Source organism: Mastigoproctus giganteus, chromosome 10 (assembly GCF_048544385.1).
Source record: "Mastigoproctus giganteus isolate SK-2022 chromosome 10, ASM4854438v1, whole genome shotgun sequence".
In the NCBI taxonomy this organism is placed as follows: domain Eukaryota; kingdom Metazoa; phylum Arthropoda; class Arachnida; order Uropygi; family Thelyphonidae; genus Mastigoproctus; species Mastigoproctus giganteus.
The window spans coordinates 137,276,774-137,294,303 of NC_143584.1; the positions used below are offsets into that span (position 1 = coordinate 137,276,774).

The 17,530-nt window shown below is 38.8% G+C and overlaps 1 protein-coding gene across 1 annotated transcript in view; it reads left to right on the forward strand.

The window, feature by feature from the left end:
- The window catches only part of LOC150079307 (general transcription factor 3C polypeptide 4-like), a 201,807-nt gene extending 186,286 nt beyond the window's left edge, over positions 1 to 15,521 (forward strand). The window contains exon 14 of the mRNA XM_090382719.1: positions 14,797 to 15,521. Coding sequence (XP_090238845.1) covers positions 14,797 to 15,237 — 441 coding nt within the window. The 3' untranslated portion in view covers positions 15,238 to 15,521. The remainder of the gene's footprint in view (positions 1 to 14,796) is intronic.
- The last annotated feature ends 2,009 nt before the right edge of the window (positions 15,522 to 17,530 follow it).

Genomic DNA, 17,530 nt, shown 5'->3' on the forward strand with positions numbered 1-17,530 from the left:
TCAGCTACAGGCAGCAGGTTGTCAAAAATTGCAATAAATTACTTCCTGACATGGTGGAGGCAGTGAATCTAGCTAAGTTACGTTATGGGAATAGTGTGAATATTCTGTTTTATTTTTGGCTGATACAGCAAGTTTGCTTCCTTTCATAAGTTGACCTTACTAATACTAAAATAGTTTTAATCAAACTAGTCAGTCAGTGAGACAGGCTAAGGCAGATTATGAAAAGGATTTGGCAAAGAGATTTTAAGACAGGTAACAAGCAAGCAGCTCTTATGTACAAACCTGACGTAGCTGAGTGGTCAGGACTGAGAGTGCAATAGCACACACTCTGAGTGGACCATGGTTCAATCCTACTACTGCTAAATATGATTAGTGATTGCATTTATGATTTATTGGTGAACTCCTCTGAATTGGTGGTCGTGTCAGAGTATAAAGAACTCTTCTTTTTTTTTTTTTTTTCTCTCCTTTTTATTATGTGAACACTAAATGGAATGAACCAGGCTGGCACTACCTCTTTGCACTATATTCACATAGTCACGGGAAAATTATCTCAAGGTCGCCACCAGATGTACAATAGTCTGTTTTTAGAGTAAGGGGTTCATTGAGGTACTTTGATTTTTAAATTAACTTTAATTTTAAAACAAAAAGTAATAACATAAATGTATAACAAAATAATATGAATCAACAGGGATTACCTTTATTTTAGATATAGGAAGCTTCTTTTCCAACCAACTCTCCTAGTCCAACTCGCTAATAATTCTTGGGGAAGGCAATATCAATTTTGCAAAACATGTGGGACACCTTCCCCACTGTCAGAACTGTAGTGTTCAGACCGTACGGTCTCAACAATGAGCACTCAAGACTTCTGTCTTCAAATACCATACCTCTGGCAGCAAGGAAACCATTACGTGGATTGACATAAAATTAGATTTTTGAAGGTCTAAACTGCTTAATAAATATGGACCAATTATTTCTTTTGGTCCTGTAGCTTGACTTTAGAGTTAAATTTAGGGTTCTAAAAAAATTGGATATGGAGGGGGGGGGAATTATTCTCTACATTCCTTAAGTCGGACTAGAACTTTTCGGGGCGTCATGTTCACAGGAATAGAGCAACTCACAGTTAATCCGAAACTTTTGTCTTATGTTGTAGTGTTTGTTCTTCACTTATATGCATGCGTGAAGAACAAACACTTATACGCATGCGTGAAGAACAAACACTTATACGCATGCGTGAAGAACAAACACTACAACATAAGACAAAAGTTTCGGATTAATTGTGAGTTGCTCTATTCCTGTGAACATGACGCCCCGAAAAGTTCTAGTCCGACTTAAGGAATGTAGAGAATAATTCCCCCCCCCCCATATCCAATTTTTTTAGAACCCTAAATTTAACTCTAAAGTCAAGCTACAGGACCAAAAGAAATAATCGGTCCATATTTATTAAGCAGTTTAGACCTTCAAAAATCTAATTTTATGTCAATCCACGTAATGGTTTCCTTGCTGCCAGAGGTATGGTATTTGAAGACAGAAGTCTTGAGCGCTCATTGTTGAAACCGTACGGTCTGAACACTATGGTTCTGTGACAGTGGGGAAGATGTCCCACATGTTTTGCAAAATTGATATCGCCTTCCCCAAGAATTATTAGCGAGTTTGGACTAGGAGAGTTGGTTGGAAAAGAAGCTTCCTATATCTAAAATAAAGGTAATCGCTGTTGATTCATAATATAATAGAATATAGGAATTATCGACCATTTAATAGCTCTCTATTATCAAATAACAAAATAATGCATAGAATCGATTATGATCTCATTTCAATCTTGATCTATAATATAAATATAATATCTGTACTCACTCTCATTCACTAATCCCATTAATTTTAATGGGAAAGGGGATGTTAGTCCAGCCAACAATTTTTTGGTTTAAAAGTGAACAAAACATGAGGAACCAATAACACCTGTCCATTTGTAGGCAGTTGGACAGACAACTTGAGTAGTCGAGACCCACTAATTTTCATAAAATCGGACAAATGCTAGCATTTTGTCCGATTTTACGAAAATTAGCAGGTCTCGTCTAATAAAGTGTCGAGATTTTAGGACCTCCACATATTTTTTTAAATGTCTCCCCCATACGTAGGTGATTCTGAGAGTGATCTAAAAATCTAGGGACCAGTTATCCTAACTTCTATTGTAGGAAAAATTATGGAATCAATAATGATGTAATACAGGATCCCCTTGATATGATATAAAAGAGTAGTAGCATGGGTTTGTTAAGATTCTTGTCTGACCCATCTAGTAAGGTATTATGAGGTACTCGTGCAGGGTTTGGATGCAAGAAATAACTTTAACATACCTTTCTTTGATTTTAAAGGTTTCGTATAAATGTCTTGTGCATAGAATGGAATTTGGGGAAAGCAGATAAAGGGATTGATGGATGGCTAAGTGGGAGAAACCAGAGTAATTATGAATGGGGATAGCTCATAGTGGACCAGTATCTTGAATGGGGCCATTATTTCTAATTTACATTAATGGTAAGAATGGTATGGCAGGTTTAATGTAAACATTTCCTGATAATATTGTAATGACTGTGCTTGCCACCTTCTCCTAGAAAAAATTATTAACTCTTAGCATTTTTTTTTTTTTTTTTTAATTGTGACAGAATTTAGAAGAAAAATAAAATCTTAACTGAACTGAAACATATTGTTAACTATTTTATAGAATACTTAGTTGTTTCTCTTTTAATATTATTTATCTGATTATTTATGAATGAAATAATGATTTCTGCAAATGTAAACATTAATTAACCTAAGAAAAATAATTTAAAAACTGGTTATGTTAAATTAATTTAGCATAGAAGATAATTCACTATCATAAGTCATTTGCAAAGCAGATACAACATATTTTTTTCTCCCCTCAACGTGGGCACCTGTGAGGGGACCTTCCAGTGATGCTGCTGGTCTTCCAGTTTAGCATCAGTGGGATCCAATGCCTATACCTTGGTTCCAGGGTTACATCATTGGAATCCAGCATGTGCAGCCGTGCGCCGCGACCCATGGAAACTCAGAAGGGAGGATCCTGGTGGTTGAGGGGGCCCAGTCTTGATACACCACTTTGGCTCCCCTGCTTCGACAAGACGGGCGGTCCCAGACCAGCCCGACTGGGATCAATCGGCGGGTGGTTCTTACTACTTGGGTCAACTGTGTTCTAATAAGTCTCCCTCCTTATGGATACGTGGATATGGTGCTCCTAAGCAAACTTGGCGTCCCATTCGTGTACGCCAATGGTTTTCAACCTTTTTTTAATAACGGCACCCCTAAGTAATTTGTTTTATTTTGTGGCACCCCTACTCAATTTTCTGTCTGTTAGATCCGATTCTCTGTGTGTGTGTGTGTGTGTGTGTGTGTGTGTGTGTGTGTGTGTGTGTGTGTGTGTGTGTGTGTGTGTGTGTGTGTGTGTGTGTATAATATTAAAAAATATATATGTTATATGATAGTTATTACAATAATATAATTATAAAAATTACATTTCTTAATACAAATTATATATACAGTATATAATAATTTTATTCTTTATATAGAGGTACTAAGTAAACATCAATTATAGATCACCACAAAAAGATACTGTACACCTTTCTATAATGAAAAAAACATAAATTTTAAAAAATAAGTTTAAGTAACTTAAACCCAAATTATGTGGCACCCCGGTTGAAAATTACTGGTGTACGCAGTACTTGCTAGTTCATGAGTGGGCATCCCCTCGTAGGGCTCCATGGTGGGTGAGGTACTTAGGGCATCGGAAATCTTTATCTTACTGCTATGAGTAATTTAAATTGTATTTCTTCTGGGGCCCCAATAAGGCCCCTACCTAACCGATCGGAAAATACCGATAACTGCAGCTCAAAAAGGCCCAGAACTGAGTATAGACCACCATCTGTGACACCGCTTTTCCTCATTCTCCATTCCACCGGAGAGCAAGCTCTCAGGAAAATGTCACCCTTCTTCATCCAGAAAGAATTAGAAGGGTTGATAGGATCTCCAAAATCCGTCAAAAGGCTACATTCTGGAGACATTTTAGTTGAGGCTGCAAGCCAAAAACATCCACAGCAACTACTGAAAGCCACATCATTAGGGGGATTACCCATCATTGTTACCCCTCATAAAACCTTGAATTTCTCATGCGGTGTCATATCAGAATGGGACACACTTCATGTTTCTGAAGAAGAGATCTGCTCTGAACTTAAAGACCAACGAGTGATGGCTATCAAAAGAATATCAATGCAGAAGGATGGGAATCTCGTCCCTACCCGAGTTCTCATCCTAACGTTCAACACCCCACGGCCTCCAAGTTCCATAAAAGCAGGCTATCTAAACTGCCTAGTGAGGACTTATATTCCGAACCCACTGAGGTGTTTTAAATGCCAAAAGTATGGCCACTCTCAAACAGCTTGTCACAGCACCCCTGCCTCTGCTCGCTGTGGTGCTAAAGACCACGAGAGCAAGGAATGTTTCGCTTCTAAGCCAAGTTGTACTAACTGCCAAGGAAAACATCCTGGCATGCTCGAGAGTATGGAAAGATGAAAAGGAAATTCAAAAACTAAAAACAGAGCTAAACATCCATCGGGAGGCCAGAAAAAGCATCCAACCAACAAATAGTGCCAAGCCCTCATATGCCCAGAAAGCTTCTGGGAAAAGTACCATTGGTACTTAGACTGATATTCCATCAAGGGAGTCATTTACTTCCATTGTGCACTATTTATTAAGTTCCCAAAAGCCCACCCAAAAATCACAGTCAGCTGCCACTCCTATATCCGTACCTCCTAGTGCTCCACCACTTCCAAAACAGAGTGCTAAAGAAACTCCGAAGAAAGGGGAACAGGCATCTACAATCCAAGAGACAATGGATGTCGAAGATAAAGAGGTACAGGACAAGTCTGTCCTGGAACTCTTTGTGAAAGAAGAAGAAGAAATGGATACAGGCCAATGTCCAGTCTTTCCAAAGAGAGATAAATACAAGACTGAGAAAACGAAGCCCTCAGCCCTTCGGAAGCCACCAGATGGACCCAATAAATTTAAATAATGGGTACATTTAAATTTCTACAATGGAATTGCCATGGATTCCATAGAAATAGAGATGACATCAAGGCTCTCCTAAGTAAGCATGAACCAACTTGCTTTTGCTTACAGGAGACATATTTAAAAGCAAATGGGGACCCTTACTTAACTGCTCAGTTATTCTCAGAGATAGAGCTGGGGATGGACCTGCCCACGGAGGAGTTGCTATCCTTGTGGGTAACCACACCCCCTTTCAAGCTATGCTTCTCACCACTAATCTAGAGGCTGTAGCAATTCGTCTTACAGTAGGGTTCCTTTTAACTGTTTGCTCCATTTATTTGCCACCTGAGAACGACACCACCGAGGCAGACCTTGAATCTCATTAAGCAATTGCCACCCCCTTTTCTATTATTAGGGGATTTCAATGGACATAATACTTTGTGGGGTAGTTCTGACATCAGTAGAAGAGGTTGGATTATCGAGCGATTGCTTGAAAACAATGATCTGGCCCTTCTAAATGTGGGATATAACACCTTTTTCCACACGGCTACCCGAACATTTACTGCCATTGATCTTTCTATCTGCTCTGCTTCCCTCCTGCCTCTGAGTACATGGGAGGTTGAAGAAAACCTTTATGGTAGTGATCACTTCCCAGTGTTATCCACCATTTCTGATGGGAGACAGTGTCACTAGTCGAGGATACCACGTTGGAAGATCAATCACGCCGACTGGAATGCCTTTCGTTGTCTGGCAACGTTCAATACCACTACAGTCAGCCAGGAACCAATTAATGAGTCAGTAAAGCACATCACAGAAAGTATGGTCCAGGCAGCGGCAGTTGCAATTCCAAGGACATCATCCCACTTTCCATGTTTTCCAAAACCATGGTGGAATGGAGAATGCACAGCAGCTAGGAAGGCTCAAAACAAAGCATGTGGAATATTTCGTCGTTACCCACCACAGATACTTTAATAGCCTTCAAATGTGCACCTGCCAAAGCACGGTACATCAGACGTCAGAGCCAAAAGGAATCTTGGATTAGATTTTCATCTTCCCTTACACAGACTGCCAATCCCAAAGCCATCTGGGACAAAGTTCGGAAAATGAAGGGCAAATACACCCCACACCCTTCGTCGATACTGGAACATAATGGATATATAATTGCAGATTTAACTGCAATTGCAAATACTCTCGGGGAGACATTCGCTAAAGTGTCTTCAGAAACATCGTACCCCCCAGAGTTCCTCGCGCTCAAAGATCAGAAAAATGTCACCCGAAGCTGTCCTCTAACAATTGCGAGGAATACAATCAGCCCTTTACACAGTGGGAACTGAAAGCAGCACTCTCACTATCCAAGGCGAGTGCTGTTGGGGTGTCTCCGTAGCCAGGTGCGCAGGAGCAGCAGTGCATAGCACACATTTCTTGATTAGACCGGGGTTCGAGCCCATGACCACCAAATACGGAGGATGCGGAAAGATCAGGGAATGACCACCACATACCCCCGGAGCAATATGGCCTTAGTTGCTAATGCTCCTAAAAACCAAATAACAAACAACAACAAACGAGTGCTGTTGGGCCAGACGACATCCATTATGAATTGATTAAACACCTTTCATCAGAATCCATGGATCGCTTTCTCTGTCTCTATAGAATCTATATTGAAGAGACATTTCCGGACTCATGGCATATGGCAACCGTCCTTCCCTTTCCGAAACCAGGAAAGGATCCAAAAATACCAAAAAATTACCGTCCTATTGCTCTGACAAGCTGCTTGTGCAAGATCCTGGAAAGAATGGTTAATGCTCGTCTTTTGTGGTATTTAGAAGCTAACGACCTCCTTTCCAGGATACAGTGTAGCTTCCAAAGGAACAGATCAACACTTGACCATTTAATCCGCTTGGAAACATCTATACGTGATGCTTTCGTGAAACGTTGAGCACCAGGTGTCAGTTTTCTTTGATATGGGAAAAGCGTACGATGCGGCTTGGAGATATGGAATTTTAAAAAAACATATATAACTTGGGTCTTAGGGGACACATTGCCCTCTTTATTAAAAACTTCCTTGCAGACCGGTCTTTCCAAGTTTGTGTAGGAACATCTGTACGTGATGCTTTCGTGAAACATGAGCACCAGGTGTCAGTTTTCTTTGATATGGAAAAAGCATACGACGCGGCTTGGAGATATGGAATTTTAAAAAACATATATAACTTTGGTCTTAGGGGACACGTTGCCCTCTTTATTAAAAACTTCCTTGCAGACCGGTCTTTCCAAGTTCGTGTAGGACCCACCCTTTCCCAGCCATTCTGCCAAGAAGAGGGAGTTCCCAAGGATCAGTTTTAAGTGCTTTTTGCTATCAAAGTTAACTCTATAACTGAACAACTTCCTCCAACCGTAAACTTTGTAGACGACTTTAGTATCTTTTTGCAGTCATGCAATATGAGGGGGTCATTGAAAGACAATTGCAGCATGCCATTGACCACGTCAACTCTTAGGCAGTGATTAATGGTTTTAGGTTCTTGCCACAGAAGACTGTCTGCGTACACTTTTGTCGCAAATGGAACCTTCACCCTGAACCAGAACTTAAACTCAGACAAGACATCATTCCAGTAGCACCCAAGACAAAATTCTTGGGGCTCATTTTTGACAAGAAGTTGACATTTTTACCCTATATTCATCAACTGCGGACAAAGTGCACGAGAGGGTTGAACCTCCTATGTGCTCTCTCCTCCAATAAATGGGGAGCAGACCGCTCCACTTTACTCAGCCTCTATTATGCACTTGTCTGATCTAAACTAGACCATCGGCTAGAAACAGCGTACTTAGGTGGCTGGACCCAGTTCACCACCAAGCCATCCATATTGCTACTGGAGCATTTAGAACATCCCCTGTCCAGAGTTTATATGTTGAAGCAACTGAACCACCACTGTCATTCCGACGAAAGCAATTGTCTTTAAAATATACCTTTAAATTAAAATCCCTGCCAGACAACCCTACGTGGACATCCGTTTTTAACCCACGATGGGAAAACCCATATAACACTCGTCAGACTGTCAACCGGCCTTTTGGTATCCGTGTCCAAGAGCTGCTCAGAGAGCTCGACATCATGGTAGACAACGTTGCTCGGTCACCAAGGCAACCACTTCCACCCTGGCATGCTCGCTTACCATCATGCGACTTCTCCATTCAAAATTGGGGTAAGTCCATAACTCCATCTTCTGTCTACCAACAACTCTACGCTGCCCACCGGGCCGAATATTCTGACTTCTTGCCTGTCTTTACTGATGGCTCGAAGTCAGAGTTGTCTGTTGGATCTGCTGCTATCTTTCCAGGTCATTCTATATCTGGAAAGATTTCCCATGAATGCAGCATATATACAGCTGAGTTGTATGCTATAGAGTTAGCCTTGGACCACATTAAAACCCATAGGTATCAAAGGTGTACGGTGTAAACTGACTCTCTAAGTACACTGCAGGCTTTATCGGGTATGAGGTATAATACTCATCCATTTGTGACCCGGATTCAGCAGACGCTACACTCCCTGTCTGAGTGTTCTTTTAACATTCCTTTCTGCTGATTCCAAGCCATATTGGGATTGGGGGAAATGAACTGGCAGATGCTGCGGCCAGATCACCAGAACCCCACAACACTTATTGTCTGTTAGTCCCCTATACAGACTACAGGCTGCTAATACACGCTAAATTAGTCCCCTATACAGACTACAGGCTGCTAATACATGCTAAATTACTCTCCCAATGGCAAAATTTTGGCATGAACAAGTCACAAATAAGCTCTATCAGATAAAGCCTGTAATCCGACACTGGCAGTCTAGTCTGCACAGGAACCGCAGAAAGAAAGTTGTTCTAGCTCGCCTCCGCATAGGACTCAATCATCTTACACATGCATTTCTGTTGAGGGCAGATGACTGTCCTATGTGTGAGAATTGTAGCACCGCTTTAACCATTTATCATATTTTAATTGAGTGTCCACGTTATAGACACAAGTGTGTTTTATATTTTACAGCTTTTAGTCATCTGGCTGAGCCTTATACACTCAAGTCAGATTTTATCTGACAACAACCACTTGTCTTCTGTTTTTAGTTATTTAAAATGCGTTAACCTTTATACTTCTATTTAAAATTTACCATTTTATTGCTATATTTTTATTGTTATATTTTATAGATTTTTATGCCTTTATTGTAATATATATAGTGTGACATAATGACCTAATTTTTTAGTTCAGTTCAGTTCCCATTAAAATTTTTCAGTTCCCATTAAAATTTTAATTCTGTACTTTGATGACCTGGTTTTGGCACACTATAGCCTCAGTAGCTAATGCACCAATAAAACCCAAACCAAACACATTTTTCTATCAGTGTACTGTTAACCCAGTGAAGCTATTGTTTTGGATTTTCACCACTGCTGTCATTGTTGCTACTATACAAAGAAAGCACAAGTTAATATGACAAATATGAAGAGCTAAGGGGATAAGTAAAGCATGAAAAAGAAATGTGAACTGAGCAACATTTATCAGTGGACAAGTGTAACTATTGCATTTTATTTCAGTTTTTGCAGTCATTCGAAAGACTATTGATTTTGCAGAGATGTTGACAACAATTCTGTTTGTGTTTCATCAAATTTTGATATTTGATGAGTTTTATCCCAGTTTGGTTCTGCAGTATTCGCTTTCTGAAGATTATGTCAACATATTCTGAACAATGAAACAGTTCGGTCAGTTCAACAGTTAAGAGATTGTTACCCAAAGCTTATGTTTTAATAAAGTCATGGATAAATCTTCCTTTAAAGGTAGAGAGCAGTTGAATAGAAGAAATGAGGTAAGTATTTATATTTCTGAAGTAAATTCTAAATGGCAAGTTTAATCAGCAAGAGACAAACGAAAAATTTTAAATCCGCATTGGTGGCTCATTTTGCAAGTTTTGTAAAAACAGAAAGTGTTCTTTTTTTGCTGGTGAAACTTAAAGCTTAGTAATACCATAAGCACAGAAAGGAACATTTAAGAAATATCAAACTTTCAATGCTCCTGTTTTTTTTCTCTTTATTTTGAAATAAGGGACATAAAATGTGCATAAAACTTTATAAAATATTGAAAATATCGGTGAATGTGGGATTGATGAGGTCTTTTGGAATAATATTAGTAACTTATGTAAAAATCTAGTTTTAATCTTGTGATCAGTGTAAAGTAATTTTATTTAAAACTTTTTTTTTGTCAATTATTATGACAAACTGTATATTTACATGCTACAAAAATTTTTGTATACATCAAAATATGTTTACTAAAGGTTATTTGTTAATCTTTAAAGTTGTCATATATTATGATTTATTGAAATCAAGTTTGAAGCTGATCATGGTTAGTAAGCTGAAACTTATTAACTACAATCTGTGATACGTGGGAAGCCCTTTCTCGGTCATTTCAAAATAGTTACAGCAAATTATAAATTTTAGATCCCAGTTAAGTGGCACAATCATTGCCAAAGAATCTGTTATTTTTGAAACCATTCATTGTAAATGGCTGTTGGTCTCTTCTAATGTTATTAATAATAATTATTAGTAATAATACTAGAGAAACATTTTTTTATGTTGTTGTAAGTGGAACTCAAATAGTTTGGTAAATCAGAGAGCTACCTAACAGGAACATATCCTCTGGTTATTATTTGTTTGTACACTGCACAACCTGACAATATTAAGGGGGCAAGGTCATTAATAGTAAAAATCATAGTATGTTATTACAACAAATCTTAGATTACACAGCTGGTTTAGAAATACCAATTAAACTTTAATAATTCTAAGGAGATATAAAATTTTGCATCAGCTGAAGAATCAACTGATGCATAAATGAAGATGAAGTGCGGGTTTTCATTTTCACTTGTGCAGGATTGCTAGGGTAGCACATCAGAGGAAGAGTTTTATGAATTGTACAAATTGATGGTTAGACTACATGAAGAATACTGTATTCAGGTCTATACACTTGATTGTAGAAAAAATAGTGACTTGATTGAAGATACAAAGGAGGACAATAAGATGTGTGGGCACGCTGTGGACTACAAAGTTTGGAAACCAGACACTTGTATGGAGTCTTATTGTGGTGTTTAAAGCCTTAACAGGTTGAGCAAACTTCCCATTAAGAACATATTCCCACTTTTCTAAGGTAATGCAAAGAAAGAACATAGATTAAATATAAGGAAATTTGCCTAGTCTTGTAAAATCTAAGGGCTTATATAGATTTAAGGTGGGGATTAGATATATGTTGGGGAGAAGATAAAGTATGAAGCTAGGGAGACTTTTTTAATGGCAGCATGAAACAAGACACAGGCTTTGCTTACTTGCATCATTTTGTTATTTTAATACTAATATTAAATGTTTATGACACTTAACTAGGCCCTTGTGGGTAGCACAGTTCGTAGAATTCATGTCCTTCCCACACTGGGTGGAAAACACCTCAGTTCAAGTTCCATTGATGTGAGGAATTTTTATGGCCTTTTTCACAATGTGGCTGAGTTAGTCGGTCTCAGGCAACTTGGGTTTTTTCATTCAACACACAGAAAATCGGCCACCAAACAAACGTAATATACAGACAGTATACACGGAGCAATATAGCCTTAGTTGCTAATGCTCCTAAAACAAGAACAACATTTAATTAGATTCCTGAGTAATCTGGGATTAAACTGCTAGAATGAAAAATATTGTATTTCAGTAGTCTGGTGGTGGCATGATGCAATCATGAATAGAGGTATGTGTGACCATTCTTAATTTAGTTTGAATAATTCGCAAATTACTGATGAATGGAGCTACAGGATATGAAAAGTGTACTGTAGTTGTATTCTTACTCTAAAGAGAGTACTTCTGTCATGAAAATCTAATGAGCAAAGTTTGGCATTGCTAGTGTGGTTAATTCTTTGATTTGACAATATTTTTTTTTTTTAACCCAAGGAAAAATTGGCAATGCAGAAACTATCTGCAAATAGTTTCCAGCTGGCTTCCGTTTTCTAGTCACACCGACCCAGCAGGTCGAGATGCTGCGCTTTTGCAATTACTAATGACCTAGCACAGATTGTTCATTTACCTACAAGAATACCGGACAATCCTAATCATACAGCCAATACGCTTGATCTTTTTCTCACAAACAACCCTTCTAAGTACACGGTTGAAGTGAGAGGTCCTCTAGGCACTTCAGATCACAACTTGGTGATTGTCTCTTCTCCAATAGAACCTTTATCTCATGGCTCTTCCCAACCTCGTGTTGTTTGGCATTACAAGAAGGCAAAATGGGATGACCTGCGAGACTTCTTTTCTTCTTTTACTTGGTCAGATTACTGTTTCAAAACTTCTGATGTCAACGTTTGCTCAGATCGTGTCAGTGAAATTATTCTTGCAGGAATGGAATCCTTTATCCCACACTCCACTTTAAAATCTCGTCCTTTATCTAAACCTTGGTTTTCCAATAAATGTGCTAAGGCTGCCCAAGAGAAGAATGTTGCATATCGTAATTGGCTTGTTTCTAATTCTTCAGTTTCATTTTCTGCCTACACCAAAGCTCGCAACAATTGTAAAGCAGTTATTAATCAGTCCAAACTAGAGTTTGAACAGGCTAAGAGTAGAAAACTTGCTTCTTGCCCTAATGGTAGCCGAGCATTCTGGTCTCTTGCCAAAGCTATTGGCCTCAACTTTTGCCCATCTCTGCGCCACCTCTGTCCAAACCAGATGGTTCTGTTGTCACTTCAGCCAAGGATAAAGCTGACCTGCTAGCATCCCATTTTTCTTCCATGTATTAATGATCTTGGTAAAACACCTCCCACCATTCCCAACATGCTCCATTCAATGCCTCCTGTGGTCTTCCGTCAAAAGGATATCAGAAGGATTTTGATGAATCTTGATGCTAAGTAAACTCCAGGTCCTGATGGTATTTCTCCCCTTGTTCTCAAAACCTGTGCTCCTGAACTTACTCCTATTCTTTGCCGCCTTTTTTCACTTTCTTATTCCAAAGGTGTTTTTCCTTCTGCTTGGAAATTTGCTCATATCCAGCCAGTTCCTAAAAAGGGTGACAAATCCCTCCGATCCAATTATCATCCCATTGCAATTACTTCTACTCTTTCTAAAGTAATGGAGAAATCAATTAACCGCCAACTCTTAAACTACCTAGAAACCTTCCGTCTGATCAACGATCACCAGTATGGATTCCGTCAGTGTCGATCCACTGGTGATATTCTGGCTTATGTTACCCATTTATGGACTAATTCAATGGAAAGGTTCAGTGAAACACAAGTAGTTGCTCTTGACATCTCAAAGGCTTTTGATCGTGTTTGGCATAAAGGTCTTCTAAACAAGCTTCCATCTTATGGTTTGCCAACTGTTTTTAGTAATTGGTTATCCAGTTTTCTCTCTGATCGCTCACTGAGGGTGATGGTAGATGGCTCTCTGTCTTCTAACTTCTCCACTAATGCCGGTGTCCCCCAAGGTTCAGTTCTTTCCCTCACTCTTTTCCTCTTGTATATCAATGACCTACTTCCATTGACTGGAAATCCTATCCATAGTTTTGCCGATGATAGCACATTGCATTCCACTTTCCATTTTGAGAAACCTTGTCCTGCTCAATCAGCTTCAATTTTTCGAAAATTTGCTACCAATTCCTTAAATGCCGATCTTCAGGTAATTCTCCAGTGGGGCAAAGACAACTTAGTTGATTTCAACCCTTCTAAAACTCAGTCTTGTCTTATATCTCGCAAAAAGGATTCTTCTGCTCCTATGCTTATCTTTAGTGACACTCCGATTTCTAGACAAAACGATATATCTCTTTTGGGGATTACTCTGACTTCTAATCTCTCTTGGCACAAGCACATTACAAATGTTGCTTCCTCTGCATCTAAAAAACTTGGTTTTCTCTTTTGCTCTCAGCGTTACTTTTCTTCCAGACAGATGCTCACTCTGTATAAATCGCAAATCCGCCCTGCCATGGAATATTGTTCCCACATCTGGGGTGGTGTCCCCCAAACCTCTGTCAGGCTTCTTTATTCCATTCAGAAGAGGGCAGTTAGGTTAATTAATGATTCATCTCTAACAGAGTCTCTCCACTCGCTTTCTCATAGACGTACTGTTTCTGCTGCATGCCTCTTCTACAGATACTTCCATGGGCACTGTTCTTCTGAACTGGCTTCTATAATTCCTGCTCTCTCTTTCAAAACAGTCCGAACACGTGCCGCCACCAGCCAACATCCATTTACTGTCCAACTTCAAACCCACAGAACCAACTTTTCATCTTCCTCATTTATTCATTCAACTGCCGTTTTCTGGAACAACCTTCCTTCATACGTATTTCCTGAAAATTACAATCTACAGAAGTTCAAGTCCAATGTCAACAAATATCTTCTTTCGTCTTCTCAACCTCCAACCCAAGCACGGTACTAAGTACTATAGGTTCTAATACCTCTCATGTTTGGGGTTCACATAAAAAAAAAATAAATAAATAAATAAAAAAATAAATTTACACTTAATAAACTAGCCAAACAGGTTTAGGTAGAGAAAGTGAGAAACAGCTAGGAAATATATTCACAATGTAACCATGTATTAATATACCGGAGAACACTTTCTTCAAAGATTTGTAAAAGTGGCCAGTTCTGAACTTTTTATCTTACAATGTGACAAAAAGACCATGGTTTTTGATTAAATTTGGATTGAAACTTAATGTATTGTCTTTGCATAAGTTTGTTTTTAACTTAAAATTTTAAATGTATTTATTCAGGAGAGAAAGCTTGAAGAGGTAGAGGATGAGGTAATGAAGAGGCATGTTCTACGAATCATTGCTTTAAGTCAACGTTTAACAAGTCTGTCATCAGCTCAACAAAAATCATTACTTATAATGTGTGACTGGCTATTTTCCAAACATGAAATTCTTAAGGTAAATGTATATAATGACTTGGGTCAGAAAGTACCTGATATCAACAACCCACATAGTGTTGTGGTGAGAGAAGTATGCAGAATTTGTAGTGGAGATGTAAGCTTCAGGCATCTACACAAAGGTGAATGTGACAATTCTCACTGTTTTGGACGGTGTTGCCATTCTTTACTACTTTGTGATAAAGTTCCTTACTTAAGGTGCCGTAGTTGTAATAGTTTGTTACTATCTGGTGTGTGGGATATAGAACCATTATGTGTATTTTGTTTGTCTTTTATGCGGCCATAAGATTTGGAAATGTATTATTGTAAAGTGGCAACTTGATGCCAGGTTGCAGGTTTGTACAACCATCAATTATTATTTTATTTTAAATCACAAACTTTGTATATAATTATAAATTTTAATTACTTGGTACTCGTGATATGCTATAAAGCAATATTATAAATGTTATTTATTCTTACATTACAAGTGCAATGCACCACACTGAAATTACACATGTAATAAGTCTTTATTAAAGTCTTTTGCTGCTGGTGTAGCTGGTTGCACAGTAGCTCTCAACCCACCATGATGATGTCATACAAAGGGTACTAGGAAAGTTTTGCAATATGACGCAACAATGAATCACAGGAAGCTGCTTGTTGCTGCATGTTGAGACATGTTCATACGTGCATAGTAGCCGCCGCGCCAAGTCGATGGGCTCAGTTATTCATTAGTAGTGAGAGTGTAAAGTGCTTGCGATGGCATCGTGGTCACGAAATGAGATAAGGACAGTTTTGCGGTATAATTTCGTGCGTGGTTTAACCATAGACCAGTGCTTAGAAGAAATGACTCTTGCACTAGATGATGATTGTCCACATCGTACAACGATATTCAGGTGGTATAGAGAATTCCAAAGGGGAAATTTCACTCTGGAGGATTCTGAGAGGCCGGGAAGGCCACGAACGTCAGTTACGGAGGAAAACGTTACTGCTGTGAGGAAAATGCTTGACAAAAACAGGCGAGTGACCTACCAACAGATAGAGGATACTTTGGGCCTAAATGCACCAGCAATTCGTTCGATTCTGCAAGATCATTTGCACGTGAAGAAACTTTGTTCTCTCTGGGTGCCGCATCAACTGACTGAAGAGCAGATGACACGACGTGTGACTTGGTGCCGGGAGATGTTAAAAAAGTTTGATAAGGGACAATCTCGGTATGTGAACAACATCGTGACAGGTGACGAGACTTGGCTGTACTATTACGATCTGCCGACCAAGGCTCAAAACAAAGTTTGGGTCTTTGATGATGACGACACACCCGTAATTGTCAGAAAATCCCGATCTGTAAAGAAGAAAATGATAGCTGTATTTTTCAAATCGAGTGGAATTGTGGAACGTGTCGTTTTAGACACCATAAGACAGTCACAGCTAAGTGGTATACTGAACAATGCCTGCCTAAAGTCATTGGATCTATGAAGAACCTGCGGCCAAAGTCAAGAATGGACACCTGGTACCTCCATCACAATAATGCTGCAGCTCACCGCGCCAAAGCCTGCACCGAATATTTGACCACGACAGGACTGAAACTTTTGGAGCACCCTCCCTATATTCCAGACCTTGCTCCCTGCGACTTTGCACTGTTCCCGCATGTGAAAATGAAGCTAAAAGGGAGGCGGTTTTCCAGTGATGAGGACCTTCTACGGGCTTGGGACAACGAGTGTGCTTTACTCCCTAGTGAAACTTGGCAGAACTGGTTTAAAGATTGGTTTCGGAGGATGGAGAGGTGTATTGAATGTAGAGGAAATTACTTTGAAAAAATTAAATAAACAAAGCTGTATTGCAAAACTTTCCTAGTACCCTTTGTATGATGCCATCAGAGCCACACTTACATTACAGTTAGGTTGGTCTGCAGAACATTTGCAACTCAATAACTTTTGTTGTTGTTGTGCCTTTGCATATATTAGACAAGTGCAGAATCATGTGATAATTGCAGCTTTATGAATATAGTCCAGACTTTTAAATTTAAAAAAATTACCTGTAATAGCAATTCAGTCAGCCTTAGCTAAAGTTGAATTCAGTAGCCAAGTTTATTACCAAAGCCATGGAAGAAAAATTGAAAATCTTGGAAAACATTTTCCAAACTTGAATATAACATAAACTGTTAAATGTAAAAGCAGGCAGTTTACAAGAAGTTTTAACAAGGAAATATATAAAAATCACAACTGGCTGTGACAACAAAATGATTGTACTGCTTTTCCTGTATATTATTTAGCAATCTGTGGACAAAACATGACTGGCGAAACTCACTTAGCTAAATGTATTAAAAAACATAAGTGCAAGTGACCCATACAAAAACGTTTGTTGCATAGCACTCTTTTTTGCAATGTTAATGTATCACCATTAGATAGTAAGTATATATTGTGGTACTTAACAAAAAAGTAAAACTGTGAGCCAGGAAAGGTTGTCTATCTCTGTTTTCTATAGAAAGATAATTGGTTATGTGGTACACTTCAAAAAAAATATATATATATATTTTTTTGCTTCACATCATTTGCACTACCTAGAGAGTGCTATAAAAGTGTTATACTTGGTTCACAGTTGCA